General features: G+C 34.8%; 2 protein-coding genes across 7 annotated transcripts in view; both read left to right on the forward strand.

The window, feature by feature from the left end:
- Positions 1-15,959, forward strand: part of FAAH2 (fatty acid amide hydrolase 2) — a 112,308-nt gene that overhangs the window by 41,266 nt on the left and 55,083 nt on the right. For 5 of the 6 annotated variants that reach the window (XR_014835497.1, XR_014835498.1, XR_014835495.1 and 2 more), the window contains exon 3: positions 15,813-15,881. The exons of the other annotated variant lie outside the window; for it this stretch is intronic. Coding sequence is in view for 1 of the 5 variants with exons in the window: in XM_013986212.3 (XP_013841666.1) it covers positions 15,813-15,881 (69 nt within the window). In the remaining 4 variants the exon portion in view is untranslated. The remainder of the gene's footprint in view (positions 1-15,812; positions 15,882-15,959) is intronic. 6 annotated transcript variants of the gene reach the window in all.
- LOC100511853 (germ cell-less protein-like 2) lies at positions 860-3,068 on the forward strand. The gene has a single exon (XM_003135138.5). It carries the CDS (start codon positions 1,174-1,176, stop codon positions 2,680-2,682), a length of 1,509 nt encoding a protein of 502 aa, XP_003135186.1. The 5' UTR covers positions 860-1,173; the 3' UTR covers positions 2,683-3,068.

Genomic DNA, 15,959 nt, shown 5'->3' on the forward strand with positions numbered 1-15,959 from the left:
AGTAATACAGAAGAACTTATTTATAAAACAGATTTCAAAACCAATCTTATGGTTACTATATGTGAAATTCTTGGGGGGGAGGGAAGAATTGGGAGGGTTAGAATAACATATACACACTACTGTATAAAATAGGTGATTAATGGGAACTTACTTTATAGCACAGGAAAATTTACTCATTAGTTTGTAATAACCTATATGGGAAAAAAAGAATGGATATATTTGTATGTATGACTATACATCTGAAATGTATTACATTGTAAATTAGATTAGATTGTAAATCAACTCTTCTCCAATAAAATAAAATTAAAAAAAGAATGGCATCAAATTAGCTATACTGTAACTCAATCTTGGTTTAAAAAACTAATGAAAAAGAATTAAGATATCTTTATAACAAAGAATCCCATAAAATTATATATGGTAAATGAAAATTGTTAAAAGACTATGTAGGTGGATAGATAGATAGATCAGACTTATAGTATAAGGAGATAAGGAGATTTTACTCTAAGGAGAAAAAATATATAAACCTATACAGAAATAAGCAAAGATTATGAAGATGTACCTTATTAGGAAAATTTGAAATGTCTCCCTATGGAGATTTAAAAATATATATATAATTATAAAAATTACTTTTATATATAATTATATATAATTGTGTCTATATATACAAATATACATATATATACATACATACACACATGAAATGAAAGTTTACCTTCTCTAGTAATGAATATTATAAGATACCACTGTACACATTTTTTAAATTGCTAAAAATTGTAGGTAGATTACTATATTTAATACTGCTGAGAGTTGAGAAAAGAATTTTCTCGCACGCTGGCAGGAGGAATGTGAATATGCCTGATCTTTAACACTGTGATCAAAAAGCCTTTGACTCAGTCATTTCCCTTATAGAAAAGCATTCTCAAGGAAAACCTGGAGACTGAGGCCATGGCAAGTGGCCAGGCTCAGTGGACGACTGGACGCAGGGGGCGTGGCCACAGGAAAGGAGGGGCTAGGGAAGACAATGAAGAATGCGGGGCCTCTTCTGTGACGTTTGAGACTGTGCTAAAGGGTCCTAGTGAGGCTAAGGCCTAGGAGGAGGTGGCTAGCCACAGCAATGCCAAGGCAGAGAAGTCTCTGCAACAGTCTCTTTAGGAGCTCTGAGAGACCTCATCTATGGGGCTCTTGAACAGTCGAATCCTGCGATGCAGGGAGTCAGACACAGCTGAACCACAGCAGCTAGAAGCCCAGGCAGGCCCCAGTTATGTGTTTGGCAGCCGCAAGCGCAAAGAGAAGAGCGGGCCTTGCTTGGGTCCTGAATCTGAAAACAACTACGGGTTTCTAGACCAGGAGGATGATCTACAGAAAGTTGTCAGTACAAGCCAGGGTAAAAAAGTTAAGATCGCATCCGAGTATGCTTACCAAACTTTATTTTTGAATGGGGAAAATAGTGACATTAAAATCCGTGCTCTTGGGAAAGTATGGTGTTTACACAAAATGTTTTTATGTCAGTTGGACTATTTTGATACTATATTTAGAGGTTCTTGGAAAGAATCTCCCAAAGATATTATTGATCTGGAGATTAATGACCAGTATATAAATGTAGAATCCCTGCACTTTGTACTAGGCTCATTGTACAAGGATGAATGCGTCTCAATGGAGCCCCTTCAAGTTCCAGGAGTTTTGGCAACTGCATGCCTGCTTCAAGTAGAAGACTTAATTCAGCAATGTAATGAGACTATGAAGGAAACAATTAATGTGAAAACTGTATGTGGCTATTATGCAGCAGCAGAGACCTATGGGTTAGATTCTGTAAAGACAGGGTGCTTTGAATGGCTTCTCCACAATTTGATGACTCACCCAAGTGTTGAACTTTACAAAGACCTCAGTACAGATCTTATGAATTTGCTCATTTCTTCTTCTAATTTATTAGTAATGCAAAAAGAAATGGATGTATACACCACACTTAAAGAGTGGATGTTCCTCCGCCTTAACCCTGCTTGGAACGGCTCAATGAAACAGCTTTTAGTTAATGCAAACAACTGGTTTTCCAGGCACAGGGAAGGTGTTGGTAACACTGCCTTTCTTGAAACCAATCAAGGCATAGTATTTCAACCAGTATTTAAAAATTTGAGGTTTCAACATATAATCTGCGACCTGGCCTCCGCAAGAGTTATTGAACAAGATGCGCTAATACCTTCAAAATGGCTATCATCTGTTTATAAACAGCAGTGGTTTACCTTGCTTAGAGCACAACAATTCAGTGAAATTGGGCCTAGAGACATTAATGAAACAGAACTTGAAGAATATAGCATGAGATGTGGCAAAAGGATTGTCAAGGATGGAAAGTATTCTTGGAAGTGGTCAGGTTATAACTTTGGCTTTCCTTTACATGTCATCTTCACCAGCCATTATATAATTTTCAAACAGAATACTTTCAGTCAGCCATATGATGGTTCCACCTGTTTACAGAATCTAAGAAATATTGCATTCAGATTAACTTTGGTATATTTCGATTCTAGTGGAAAATTGAGTTTCAGAAAAACAACTGGTTATAAAATTCTTACCTTTGAAAGGGATGAGGAACAAGTGGTAATGAAGTTGGATAGCATAGCTCTCAGCTTCCCTTTATATATATTCTGTAACTTCCTGTTTATATCATTAGAAAATCCAGGAAATCGGTAATATTGTCAATTAGGCTATTATAGCATTTTGAAAACTTCTGATGTCTCATTTCGTTTAAACGTAATAAAGATGATCAATATCAGAAATGAAAATGACTCTTCTGAATGTGGTAACAATTACAAATCACTACTCTTTATCTTCATTTTATTTCTATGTATCTCTGAAGAAAAAGTTCAATTCCAAGCAAATATCTGTGAAACCAAATAGTCAATGATGCAAATAGTCAAAGAATAGTCTTCTTTTGCTGTACATTTACCATCAGCAAGCAAGCTCAAAATGCAAATACTAGACTGTAGTTCCAAGGAACCTAAAATAAATTAACTTATTAGATAAATTTTACCCTTGCTAATATTGAGACAAATAAAGAATTCTCTTCCTTGATGAAATTGTTGTACAAGTGTGGCTTTATTTGAAGCACTATTACAGGAGAGAATAAATAATCAGGTAAAACCTGAGATTAGGGACTCTCTTTTGGTCTCTATAATGTGCAATTTTAAATAGCCAGACAATGACAGATTACATACTATATATATAATAATATATAAATAATAATTATATATTTTATTATATAAAATATTCCATATATAAGTATATCATTATATGATATTACATGTTATTTTATGTTAAAGTATATAAGTATATGAGTATACAATATATATTACATATGTATTATATATAAATAAATATATAAAAATAAATATATTTATGTACATACATGCATATATGTATTTACAGGCTTGAAGGATCAGAGAGAAATAACTTGAAATGGTTGACTAGGCACTATATACTAATATGTATTTCTATAAACAACATTTATTCTTATGGATATGTAGACATCAATAATTTCAAAATATCTTCATTTTTTTCTATTTGTGTTTATATCTGGCTTACTTCTCAATTTTTTTTTCTTTTGCTTTTTTAGGGCTGATTCTACATCATATGGAAGTTCCCAAGCTAGGGGTTAAATTGAAGCTATAGCTTCTGGCCTACTCCACAACCACAACACCATATCCTAGCTGCGTCTGTGACCTACACCACAGCTCATGGCAATGCCAAACCCTTAACCCACTGAGCAGGACCAGCAATTGAGCCTAAGTCCTCATGGATACTATTCGGGTTTGTTTCCATTGAGCCACAATGGGAACTCCCTTACTTCAATTTTTGCCAGAGTTTGTTCTTCTTGTCTGCAGAATATTTAATGTAATATTTATTTCAAAATAGGAGCTCTTAGAAAATAAATTATTTAAAGATATGTTTTCTAAACAGTCCCTGAGCTAGAAGGGAGGGCCAAGTCTGTCTAGCTGACTAGTGCAACTTTCAAATATTTTAGAGCACCTTGAATGCTGTTTACTTTCACTTTAATATAATTGCTTTTTTCTATAAACATGTATTGATTGTATCAAAATTGTTTGAGCACTAAGCATGTAATCAAGAGTAATTTTAACATGCTTACCACAGCAGTTTTTCTTTTTCATTTACAAGGCCCTCATGTTCTCATAGGTCATCAAGAACTTGTAATAATTTACATCATGATTATCAATGACATGTATTTGTACTTTATTTGGGTTGAGAAGGTAAATTGAGAGTAATTCCATTCATCAGTACTTGTATAACAATTTTGTATGATTTCAGGTTAAAATTTTCTTGGGGATTGATCTCATGCCCCTTCAGACCCCTTAAAATTTGCCCTAGCAAATACTGTGTCTAACTTGTCTGCTTTTTACATTTTTTTCACAATTTCATTTATTTTAAATTTTTTATAAATTTTTTTATTGGAATCCAGTTGACTTACAAAATTGTGTTAATTTCATGTGTACAGCAAAGTAAATCAGTTTTGCATATACCTACACCAATTCCTCTTCAGATTATTTTCCCATATAGGTTATTAAGCAGTATTGAGTACATTTCACTGTGCCATTCAGTAGGTCCTTGTTAATCATCTATTTTATATACAGTACTGTGTCTATTTCAATCACAGCCACCTAATTTTTCCCTCTCCCCCTATGTTTCCCCTATTATAAACATAAATTTGGTTTCAAAATCTTTGAAACTATTTGTTTTGTAAGTTCTATTGTATCATTTCTATTACAGTCCATATAATAGTGATATCATCTAATATTTATCTTCTTCACTTAGTATGATAATCTCTAGGTACATCCATGTTGTAGCAAATGACATTATTTTATTTTTATGGATGAGTTATATATGCATAATGAGTATATAACTCATCCAGAATATATGAGTTATATATTCCCTTCTATATATGTACCACTTCTTCTTTATCCAGTCCACTGTTGGTGAATATTTAGTTTGCTTCTATGTCTTGGCTATTGTAAAAAAGCTGTAATGAACATTGGAGTTATGTGTCTTTTCAAGTTATGGTTTTCTCTGGACATATGCCCAAGAGTGGGATTGCTGGGTCATATGATGATTCTATATTCAGTTTTTTAAGGAACTCTGTACTATTTATAGAGGTTGCACCAGATTACATTCCCACCAACAGTTTAAAAGGGTTCAATTTTCTCCACACCCTCTCTAGCATTTACTGTTTGTAACATTTGATGATGGCCATTCTGACCGGTGTGAGGTGATACCTCATTGCAGTTTTAATTTGCATTTCTCTAATAATTAGCAAAGTGGAGCATCTTTACATGTGATTTGGCCATCTGTATGTCTTCTTTAGAGAAATGTCTATTTAGATTTTCTGCCCAATTGTTGATTGGGTTGGTTGTTTGATATTGAGCTGTGTGAGTTTTTGTATATTTTGGAGATTAATCACTTGTCAATTGCTTTGTATGCAAATATTTTATCTCATTCCATGGGTTGTATCTTTATTTTATTTATGATTTCCTTTGCCATGAAAAAGTTTTTGAATTTAATTAGATCCCATTTGTTTATTTTGTTTTCATTACGTTAGGAGGTGGATCAAGAATGATATTGCTGTGATTTATGTCAAAGAGAGGTCTGCCTATGTTTTCTCCAAGAGTTTTATCTTATCTGGTCTCATATTTACAAATTTAATCCACATTGAGTTTGTTTTTGTGTATGGTACAAGAGAATGTTCTAATCTCATTCTTCACATGTAGCTAGCTGTCTAGTTTACCCAAACCATTTATGGAGGAGACTATCCTTTCTCCATTGTATATTCTTGGTTTCTTTGTTGTGGAGTAATTAACCAGAGGTGTGCAGATTGATTTCTGGGGTTTCTATGCTGATTCACTGATATATATTTCTGTTTCTATGCCAGTACCATACTGTTTTGATGACTGTAGCTTTATAGTATGGTCCGACTTCAAGGAGCCCTAGCTCCATTTTTCTTTCTCTAGATTTTGTTGGCTATTCAGGGTATTTTGTATTTCCATACTAATTTTATTTATTTATTTATTTATTTATTTATTTATTTATTTATTGTTTTTTAGGGACACACCTGTGGCATATGGAGGTTCCCAGGCTAGGGATCAAGTCAGAGCTGCAGCTGCTGGCTTATGCCACAGACACAGCAACACCCAATCTGAGCTGCATCTATGACCTACACCACAACTCACAGCAATGCTGGATCCTTAACCCACTGAACAAGGCCAGGGATTGAATCCATGTCCTTATGGATATTGGTTGGGTTCGCTACCATTGAGCCACAACAGGAATTCCTCCATACAAATTTTAAAATATTTTCTTCTAGTTCTGTGAAAAGTGCAATTGGTAATTTGCTAGTGATTTCAAGGAATCCATAGATTGCCTTGGGTAGTATAGTCATTTTGACAATATTTATTATTCCAATCCAAGAGCATGGTAAAACTTTCCATCTGTTTATGTCATCTTCAAGACCTTAATCAGCATCTTATAGCTTTCAGAGTACAGGTCTTTTGCTTCTTCAGGTAGTTTTATTTCCTTTGATGTTAAATGGAATTTTTCCCTTAATTATTTTTTCTGATCTTTCATTGTTGGTGTATAGGAATGCAAGATATTTCTTTGTATTAATTTTGTATCCTGAAACTTTACTGAATTCATTGGTGATTTCAAATAATTTTCTGGTAATATCTTTAGGATTTTCTGCATGTAGTATCAGGTCTGCAAATATCGACAGTTTTACTTCTTTTCCAATTTGGATTCCTTTTATATCTTTTTCTTCTCTGATTGCTGTGGCTATAACTTCCAAAACTATGTTTGTCTTGTTCTTGATCTTAGCAGGAGCGTCTTCACCATTTCACCATTGATAATGATGTTAGCTGTGGTTTTGTAATATATGGCCTTTATTCCGTTGAGTTAGATTCCCTCTATGTCCACTTTCTGGAGACTTTTCTTTATGAAAAATGTGTGTTGAATTTTGACAAAAGCTTTTTCTGGATCTATTGAGATGATCAAATGGTTTTTATTCTTCAGTGTTTTGATGTGGTATGTCAGATTGATTGATTTGTATATATTGAAGAATCCTTTTCATTTCTAGGATAAATCCCACTTGATCATGATGTATGATCTTTTGGATGTATTGTTTGAATTGGTTTGCTAATATTTTGTTAAAAAATTTTGCATCTATGTTCATTAGTGATATTGGCCTTTAATTTTCTTTGTTTCTTTGTTTCTGGTATTCTTGTATAGTTTTCTTGTCAAGGTGTTGATGGCTTGGAAGTATTCTTTCGTCTGCAATTTTTTTGAATTATTTCAGAAGCATAGATTTTAACTCTTCTCTAAGTGTTTCATGCAATTTGCGTGTGAAGCCATCTGTTCCTGGACTTTTGTGGGGGTTTTTTTGGAAGTTTATAAGTCATAGTTTCAATTTTAGAGCTTGTAATTGGCTTATTCATATTTTCTGTTTCTTCCTGATTTGGTCTTGGAAGGTTATAACTTTCTAAGAATTCCATTTCTTCTAGGTTGTTCATTTTGTTGGTATATGGTTGTTTGTACTATTCTCTAATGATCCTTTGTATTTCTGTGCTGTTGGTTGTAATTTCTTTTTAATTTCTGATTTTATTGATCTGAGCCTTCTTTCTTTTCTTGATGAGTCTGGCTAAATGTTAATAGATTTTGTTAATATTTTAAAAGATTCAGCTTTTCATTTCATTGGTCTTTTCTATTGTTTTATCTCTATCATTTATTTCTGCTCTGATTTTTATAACTATTTTCCACCTACTCATGTTGGCTTTTGTTTGTTCTTCTTTCAGTAGTTTCTTTAGGTTTAAAGCTAGGTTGTTCATTTAGGATTTTTCTTGATTTCTGAGGGGAGATTTTATTGCTATAAACTTCCCTCTGAGAACTGCTTTTGCTGCATCCCATAGGTTTTGGACTTTATGTCTTCATTTTCATTTGTCTCAAGGTATTTTTGGATTTCTTTTTTGATTTTCTCATTGGGCCATTGGATGTTTAGTAGGATAAAGGTTAGTCTCCACATTTTTGTGGTTTTTTGCAGTTTTTTCCCCTTGTGGTTGATTTCTAGCATTTCAGAGACCAAGAGGGATAAGATATGACTTAAATTACAAGTTTACTATGCTTTTGGTTTGACAGAGTATCTAAAATGATGATCTTGAGTTACTTTGGAAAAATATAGAGCATAACAATAATATTTTTATATTGCTATCATTACTCCTTTTTTCATGTGTAACAATGAATAAGATACTTGAGGAAAATGTGGTAAATGACTAAGCAGCCATCTGGGGAGTACTACAGATAACATGTGTAATTCCACTTTTTCCTACTGTTCTCCTTCAAATTTAGAATCTTCATTTCATAAAAGTTCCAAATTTTTAAAATCCAGAATTGAGAAATCATTTATTTAGACTCATATCTCCTCTGAAGATGGAATAGAATACAGATATACTCAAACCATTTATCTTAGGACCCACAGCAGCTCACTGAGTGACCAAAAGTGAACTTTGAAGACAACCAATAGCCATCTATAATGAGACAAAGATATATTTTCTGATGAGAATTCAAGTAGAAATGGATAAATTTTTTATTGCTCATGTATGCTAGTGTCTCATATAGCCAATGTCATATCATGATCCATATACATTAACACTTGACTCTATATGTTATACATGGATGAGGGATACCCCTAGCAGAATTTATATAAAGCTGTCAGCAATAGTATCAAACCTACAATTAGTTAACCATCCAGTTTGCTTTGGAAAACACCATCAGGAATGGAAAAATACTGTAGGTCTTATTCTGTGGTAAAGGAAAAAGAGATGTAGAGTGACATAGTCCTGGGACTCATCACCTATAAGAATAAGAGGTAACATAACAGGATTAAGTGACATATATTAGAAAATTGTAGTACTAGGAGCTACTACTACAAGGTAGGAAGTGTTCATATTTAGTTTTCCATTGTGCCAGTATAATTCAGAAAATGATATATAATTGTACTGGATGGATTCATTCACACTTTCATTTTCATTTTGTCTCCAACAGTCTGAGGTTCACCATCTCTTAAAACCAATTGTTGCCCTGACTCTCCCAAGCACCGGTCCCAGGGTGTTCATTGTCCCCTTAGAGAGTCAAAAGCCCTCATACTATATATTCTTAGATATACTATAACTCATTAGCCTATATGCCTGAAGCCTAAATGGACCCACCATGATAGTGGGAAAAAATAAATGCTTTGTGTCAGTGGTGCCAAAACTAAACTTCATGTGGAATTAACATCTTGGAATAGACATTTGATTTTCTTTGTACACTATATTCCTTCTTTCTGAAATGTTCTTCTGTCCTGTTCTCTACAAATTCTGATTTCAATTCCAGGAACTTATCCTAAGACTCTTCCTATCCTGATGAATAAAGCCAATCTTTTCTGCTCTTACTGTCCTAGACAAATGTTTCCATTATTTTATTAACTAATAATGGATATTAAAAAAAACTGCCTACTTTCAGTGGTAAAAGATGAGCAGATACATTTATACTTACTCTTTCAACATTTTTGAAGGTTAATATTTCCTTAATTAAAAATATACAATCCAAAATTTATAATGAGACTAATATGAAGATCTATTTTAACATTCAAACTTCATAAAATATATTAAGCAGGAGTTCCTGTTGTGACTGTGGAAAGGAAAATGACTAGTATCCACAAGGATGTGTGTTTGGTCCCTGACCTTGTGCAGTGGATTAAAGATCCAGCATTGACGTGAGCTGTTGTGTAGGTCACAAACAAGGCTCAGAACTGGCATTACTGTGGCTGTGGTGTAGGCTGGCATCAGCAGTTTCGATTCAACCCATAGCCTGAGAACTTCCATTTGCTGCATCTGTGGCATGGGTGTGTGGGTGTGTGTATATATATGTGTGTGTGTGTGTGTATTTATTTAATGTGTATATATATATTATATATATATATAAATAATATATATATACACAAAGCTATTTAGATTGTTTAGACAGAATAAAAAAAAATTGTTGATTTGCATATTCAAACATATTTTAGGTACTCTGTCCAATAATTTGTAATTATCTTGACCCAAAACTAAGCAATGGATTTTTAAAAAACAATTTTACTAATTTTTTTGTCTTTTGTATTTTTAGGGCTGCACACATGTCATATGGATGTTCCCAGGCTAGGGGTTTAATCAGAGCTGTTGTTGCTGGCCTACACCAGAGCCACAGCAATGCCAGATCAGAGCCACATCTGCAACCTACACCTCAGCTCATAGCAGTGCTGGATCCTTAACCCACCAAGCAAGGCCAGGGATCGAACCCACAACCTTATGGTTCCTAGTCAGATTCTTTTCTGATGCACCAAGGCAGGAACTCCTAATTTTTTACTTCATTTTTGGAATACCAAAAAATATTTTTTTCTACAGATAATTACTGAAAAGTTTGTTCAGATTTTCTACTCATGCTTCAATCTTGAATGATCGTATGTTTCTAGAATTTTATCCATTTCAATTTGTTGTCCATTTTTTTTGTGGTAAAAGTGTTCATAATGGTCTCTTATAATCCTTGGTATTTATTTGGTGTCAGCCTTCATGTCTAATTTTTTCCATTTAAACTGATTTTTTGAATTATAGTTGATCTACAATATTGTACCAATTTCTGCTATAGAGCAAAGTCAATCTGTTTATCTATCTATCTATTATCTATCTATCTATATATATCTCTATATATATAGAGATATATATATATATGAATTTTTCCCTTATATCTTCCCCCATATGTTCTATCCCAAGAGATTGGACACACTTCCCTGCGCTATACCCCATTGCTTCTCATTTCCAAATGTAACAGAATGCATCTATTAACCTCCAAATCTCAGTCCATCACACACCCTCCCCTCTCCCCCTTGGCAACCACAATTTGTTCTCCATGTCTGTGACTCTATTTCTGTTCTGTAGATAGGTTCATTTGTGCCATATTTTAGATTCCACATATAAATGATATATATTTGTTTTTCTCATTCTGATTTACTTCACTTAGTATGATAATCCCCAGTTGCATCCATGTTGCTGCAAATGGCATTATTTTGTTCTTTTTATGACAGAGTAGTATTCCATGGTGTATATGTACCAAATTTCTTTTATTAATTTTATCTTAATTTTATTTTTCCCATTATTATTATTTCTATTAAAGTATAGTTGATTTACAATGTTTCATCAAGTTCTGTTGTACAACAAAGTGACCCAATCACACACATTTCCCTATGCTGTACAGTAGGATCCAATTGCCCATCCACTCCAGATATAACAGTTTGCATCCCCAGCAACCCCCCTGCCACTCCATCCCTTTCCCCCCCATCCTGAAACCCCAAGTCTGCACTTCTTGGCCATGCTTTCTTACTGTTTTTTTTGTTTCTTTGTTTGTTGGTTATTTTTAAATAGGATCATCTGTTCCATATTTTTGATTCTACAAATGAGTAATATCATATGGTATTTGTCTTTTTCTTTCCGGCATGCTTCACAGTTCATATTTTCAATTTCTTCCTGGTTCAGTCTTGGTAGGTTGTACCTTTGTAAGAATATGTCCATTTCTTTTCAGCTGTCCATTTTATTGGGTTTAGTTGCTTATAATATTCTCTGATCCTTTTTATTTCTGTGGAGTCAGTTGCAATTTTCCCTTTTGCATTTCTAATTTTGAGCCATCTCCTTTTTTTTTCTTGATGAGTCTGGCTAAAGTTTTATCAATTTTGTTGATCTTTTCAGAGAACCAACTTTTAGTTTCATTAATCTTCTCTACTATTTTCTTTATTTCTATTTCATTCATTTCTGCTTTGATATTTATGATTTCTTTCCTTCTGTTTATTTTGAGCTTTGTTTATTTATCCTTCTCTAATTCTTTTAGATGCAAGCTCAGGTTGTTTATTTGAGCTTTTTCTTCTTTCTTGAGGTAAGATTGTATTGCTATCAACTTTCCTCTCAGAACTGCTTTTGCTGTGTCTCATAGGTTTGGGTCATTGTATCTTTGTTGTCATTTGTCTTTAAGTATTTTTTTATTTCCCCTTTGATTTCTTAAATGATCCATTGGTTGTTCAGTAGCATATTGTTTAGCTTCCAGGAGTTCGTGGTTTTTGCTGGTTGTTTTCTTGTAGTTGATTTCTAGTCTCATAGCATTGTGGCTGGAGTAAATGCATGGGATAATTTCAACTTTTTAAAATTTACCAAGGCTTGATCTGTGGCCCCAAATGGAGTATATCCTGGAAAATGTTCCATGTGCACTTGAGAAGAATGTATATTCTGTTGCTTTGGTATGGGATGTTCTATAAATATCAGTTAAATCTATCTGATATAGAGTATCATTTAAGGCATGTTTTTCCTTTTTGATTCTCTGTCTGGATGATCTGCTTCTTGATGTAAGTGTTATGTTAAAGTCCCCTGCTATTGTTGTGTTGTTGTTGATTTCCAACTTTATGGCTCTCAACAGTTGCCTTATATATTGAGGTGCTGCTATGTTAGGTGCATTATATTTACAATTGTTATTTATTCTTCTTGGTTTGATCCTTTAATTATTAGGTAGTGTCCTTCTTGATCTCTTGTAATTTTCTTTATTTTAAAGTCTATTTTGTTTGATATGAATATTGCTACTCCTGCTTTACTTTGATTTCCATTTGCATGTAATATCTTCTTCCATCATATCACTTTCAGTCTGGGTGTGTCTTTGGGTCTGAAGTGGGTCTCTTGTAAATAGCATAGATATGTGTCTTGTTTTTGTATACATTCAGCCAGTCTGTGTCTTTTGGTTGGATCATTTAAGCCATTTACATTCAGTATAATTATGGATAAGTATGTACTTATTACCATTTTGTTAATTGCTTTTAATTGTTATTTTGGGTTTTTTTTTCTCTCTTCTTTCTTTTCCTTCCCTTCTTTTATTGTCTTCTCTTGTGATTTGCTGACTATCTTTATTGTCATGTTTGGATTGCTTTTCTTCTTTTTAATGATGTTTATTTTTTCCATTATATCTGCTTTACACTGTTCTGTCAATTTTCTACAGTACAGCTGAGAGACCCAGTCTTATATGTGTACCTACTATTATACTTATTATTTTGCTTTGCAGTTCTCTTATTTTCAAATGCATTTTTGATGTTCTGGATTTGTCTTCTCCTCTTCTTATGTCTGCTAGTTTTGATATTCTTTTTGCTGATGGGTGATTTTCTACCATTATATTATCTTTGTCTTTAACACTGATTTTTCTCTTTGAAATTTTCTTGTTTCTATGTGTGGCTTTTTCCTTTCTGCTTAGAGAATTTACTTTATTAGTTGCTGTAGAGCTGGTTTGGAGCTGCTGAATTATTTTAGCTTTTGTTTGTCTGAAAATATTTTGATCTCTCCTTCAAATCTGAATGAGAGACTTGCTGGGTGTGTATGCTTGGTTTTAGGTTCCTCCCCTTCATCACCTTAAATATATCTTGCCACTCCCTCCTAGCTTGCTGAGTCTCTTCTGAAAGATTGGCTGTTATGTATGTTATTTGTTGCTTTGTTTCTTTTAATATTTTTTCTTTGTATTTAATTTTTGTCAGTTTGATCAGTATGTGTCTCACTTTGTTTCTCTTTGGCTTCATCCTGCGTGGGATCCTCTGTGCTTCCTTGACTTGAGTGAGTGTTTACCATATTAGGGAAATTTTCAGCTATAATCTCTTCAAATATTTTTTCTGGCCCTTTTTCTCTCTCTCTCTTCTCCTTCTGGAACCCTTAAGATGTGAATGTTGGTATGTTTGATGTTGTCCTAGAGATCTCTTAGGCTCTTCTCCATTCTTTTCATCATTTTCTCTTTATTTTTTTTCTGTGGCAGTGACCTCCACCACTCTGTCTTCTATGCCACTTATTCATTCTTCTGTCTCCATTATCCTGCAGCTGATTCCTTCTAGCGTATTCTTCATTTCAGATATTTTGCTGTCCATCTTTGTTTGTTTGTTCTTTAGTTCCTCTAGGTCTTTGTTAAACATTTCTTGTAACTTCTCAATCTGTGTCTCCATCTATTTTCCAAGCTCTTGGATCATCTTTACTATTATCACTCTGAATTATTTTTCAGGTAGATTACTTAGCTCCTCTTCATTTCTTCGTGTGTGTTTTTGTCTTGTTCCTTTGTCTGAAAGTTATTTCTTTGTCATATCATAGTTTTTAACTTTCTATATTTATTGTCCCCTTGATGACAGGTATGTAGATGCTGTGGATGTTGCCTTGTTTTGAAGTTCACTGAGTTGTTAATGGCTCAAAGTGACAGGAGTGGTGGTATTATGCTACCACCCCTGAGGCCAGGTGGCTTTTATGAGTGAGGTCTGTGTGAATCTTGCTAGTAGTTCACAGTTCACAGGATTGCTTTCTTGGTGGTGGTGGGAGGTCAGGACTGGCTTTTATGATTCTTATTGCTTCCAGGGAGCTCTCATGACCATTTCCTGTGATTGGCAATGTGATCAGTTGAACCAACAATTCCTCCTCTTTACAGAGAGGTTCTAGGGATTTCCCTCTATAGCTGGGAGGGCAGGCACTACTCCATAGTCTCCCCTTTGTTTGTGCAGTCTAGGGGCTGTTCTTTGTAGCCCCAGGGGAAGGGGATGCTCCTTCACTATTGCTAAAAGGTTTTCTCTGTAGCTGAAAGGCCTGCACCATCTGGAAGTACTTCTTCCTCCCAGGCTTATAATAGCATGCTCCCTGTAGCTGTTGAGCTATAGAAACATGCACCTGTGGGCCCCTCTCAGCTGGCCATGCATCATACTCTGCTTCCATGGTTCCCTGGTTGGATGGTGGCTGGAATCCTAGAACTTGTGCTTTTCCTGAGATCACTCCACCAATCCACTAGGCTGTTTGTGTCTCCCAGGTTATGTGAATTGCTTCCAGGTTCACTTTGTCCCTTCAGTAAGCCTTTTGAGGTTTTCCATCTGCCCAACTAGGCTCTGTCAACTTCCAGGGCCCCTTGTGCTGTTTCCAAGTTTTCTTTCTACATCTCCTGTGTAGATTACAGCTTTTCGCCTGTGCCCTAGGTCTTTCGTGATTCCCAGGACCTTTTGTGTTATTTCTGAAAGAGCTTTGCCAGTTCAATGGACTTTTCACAGCTCTTAACCCTCCTAAGAAGACTTGCATATTCCCAGGATTCTTTGCACTTCTTCCACGATACTTTTCACCACCCTCTATGTAAATTGTGACACTGTGTCAGCCTAGAAGGCCCCTTGCAGAACCCAGACAGTCTGTGTTGTTTCCCAAATTAACCTCTGGGCTAGATTGTGGCTCTGTGCCCACACCAAATGCCCTTTTCAGAGTCCCATCCCTCTGAACTGTTTCAGAAGTAACTTTATTCATCCCCTAGAAAATATGCAGGTTTCAGCATTTTTAGCAACATGAATGGATCTAGAAATTATCATACTAAGTGAAGTCAGCCATACAATGAGACACCAACATCAAACGATTTCACCGACATGTGGAATTTGAAAAAAAGGACAGACTGAACTTCTTTGCAGAACAGATGCTGACTCACAGACATTGAAAAACTTATGGTCTCTGGAGGAGACAGTTTGGGGGGTGGAGGGATGTGCTTGGGTTGTGGGATGGAAATCCTGTGAAATTGGATTGTTATGATCATTGTATAACTACAGATGTGATAAATTCATTTGAGTAATAATAAAAATAAAAAAAGAAAATATGCAGGTTTCCATCAGCTCAGGCTTCTGTATTCTGGATAGTCTGGGTTTTTTCCATAAACACTTTTTTGCCTCCTAGGTCGATTCTGTGTGTGCACACACCCAGAAGACCCCTTGTGGAATCCCAGGATCTTTTCCTGTTTCCAAGGTAACTATCTCCACCCCAGTACCCCATACCATCCTCAGAGGGCACTTGTAGGGTCCCACACCTCTACACTGTTTCTTA

The sequence above is a fragment of the Sus scrofa genome, chromosome X (assembly GCF_054392235.1).
Source record: "Sus scrofa isolate SSC_HxYL_T2T_F1_AM1 chromosome X, Sscrofa_HxYL_maternal_Yorkshire_Landrace_v2.0, whole genome shotgun sequence".
In the NCBI taxonomy this organism is placed as follows: Eukaryota; Metazoa; Chordata; class Mammalia; order Artiodactyla; family Suidae; genus Sus; species Sus scrofa.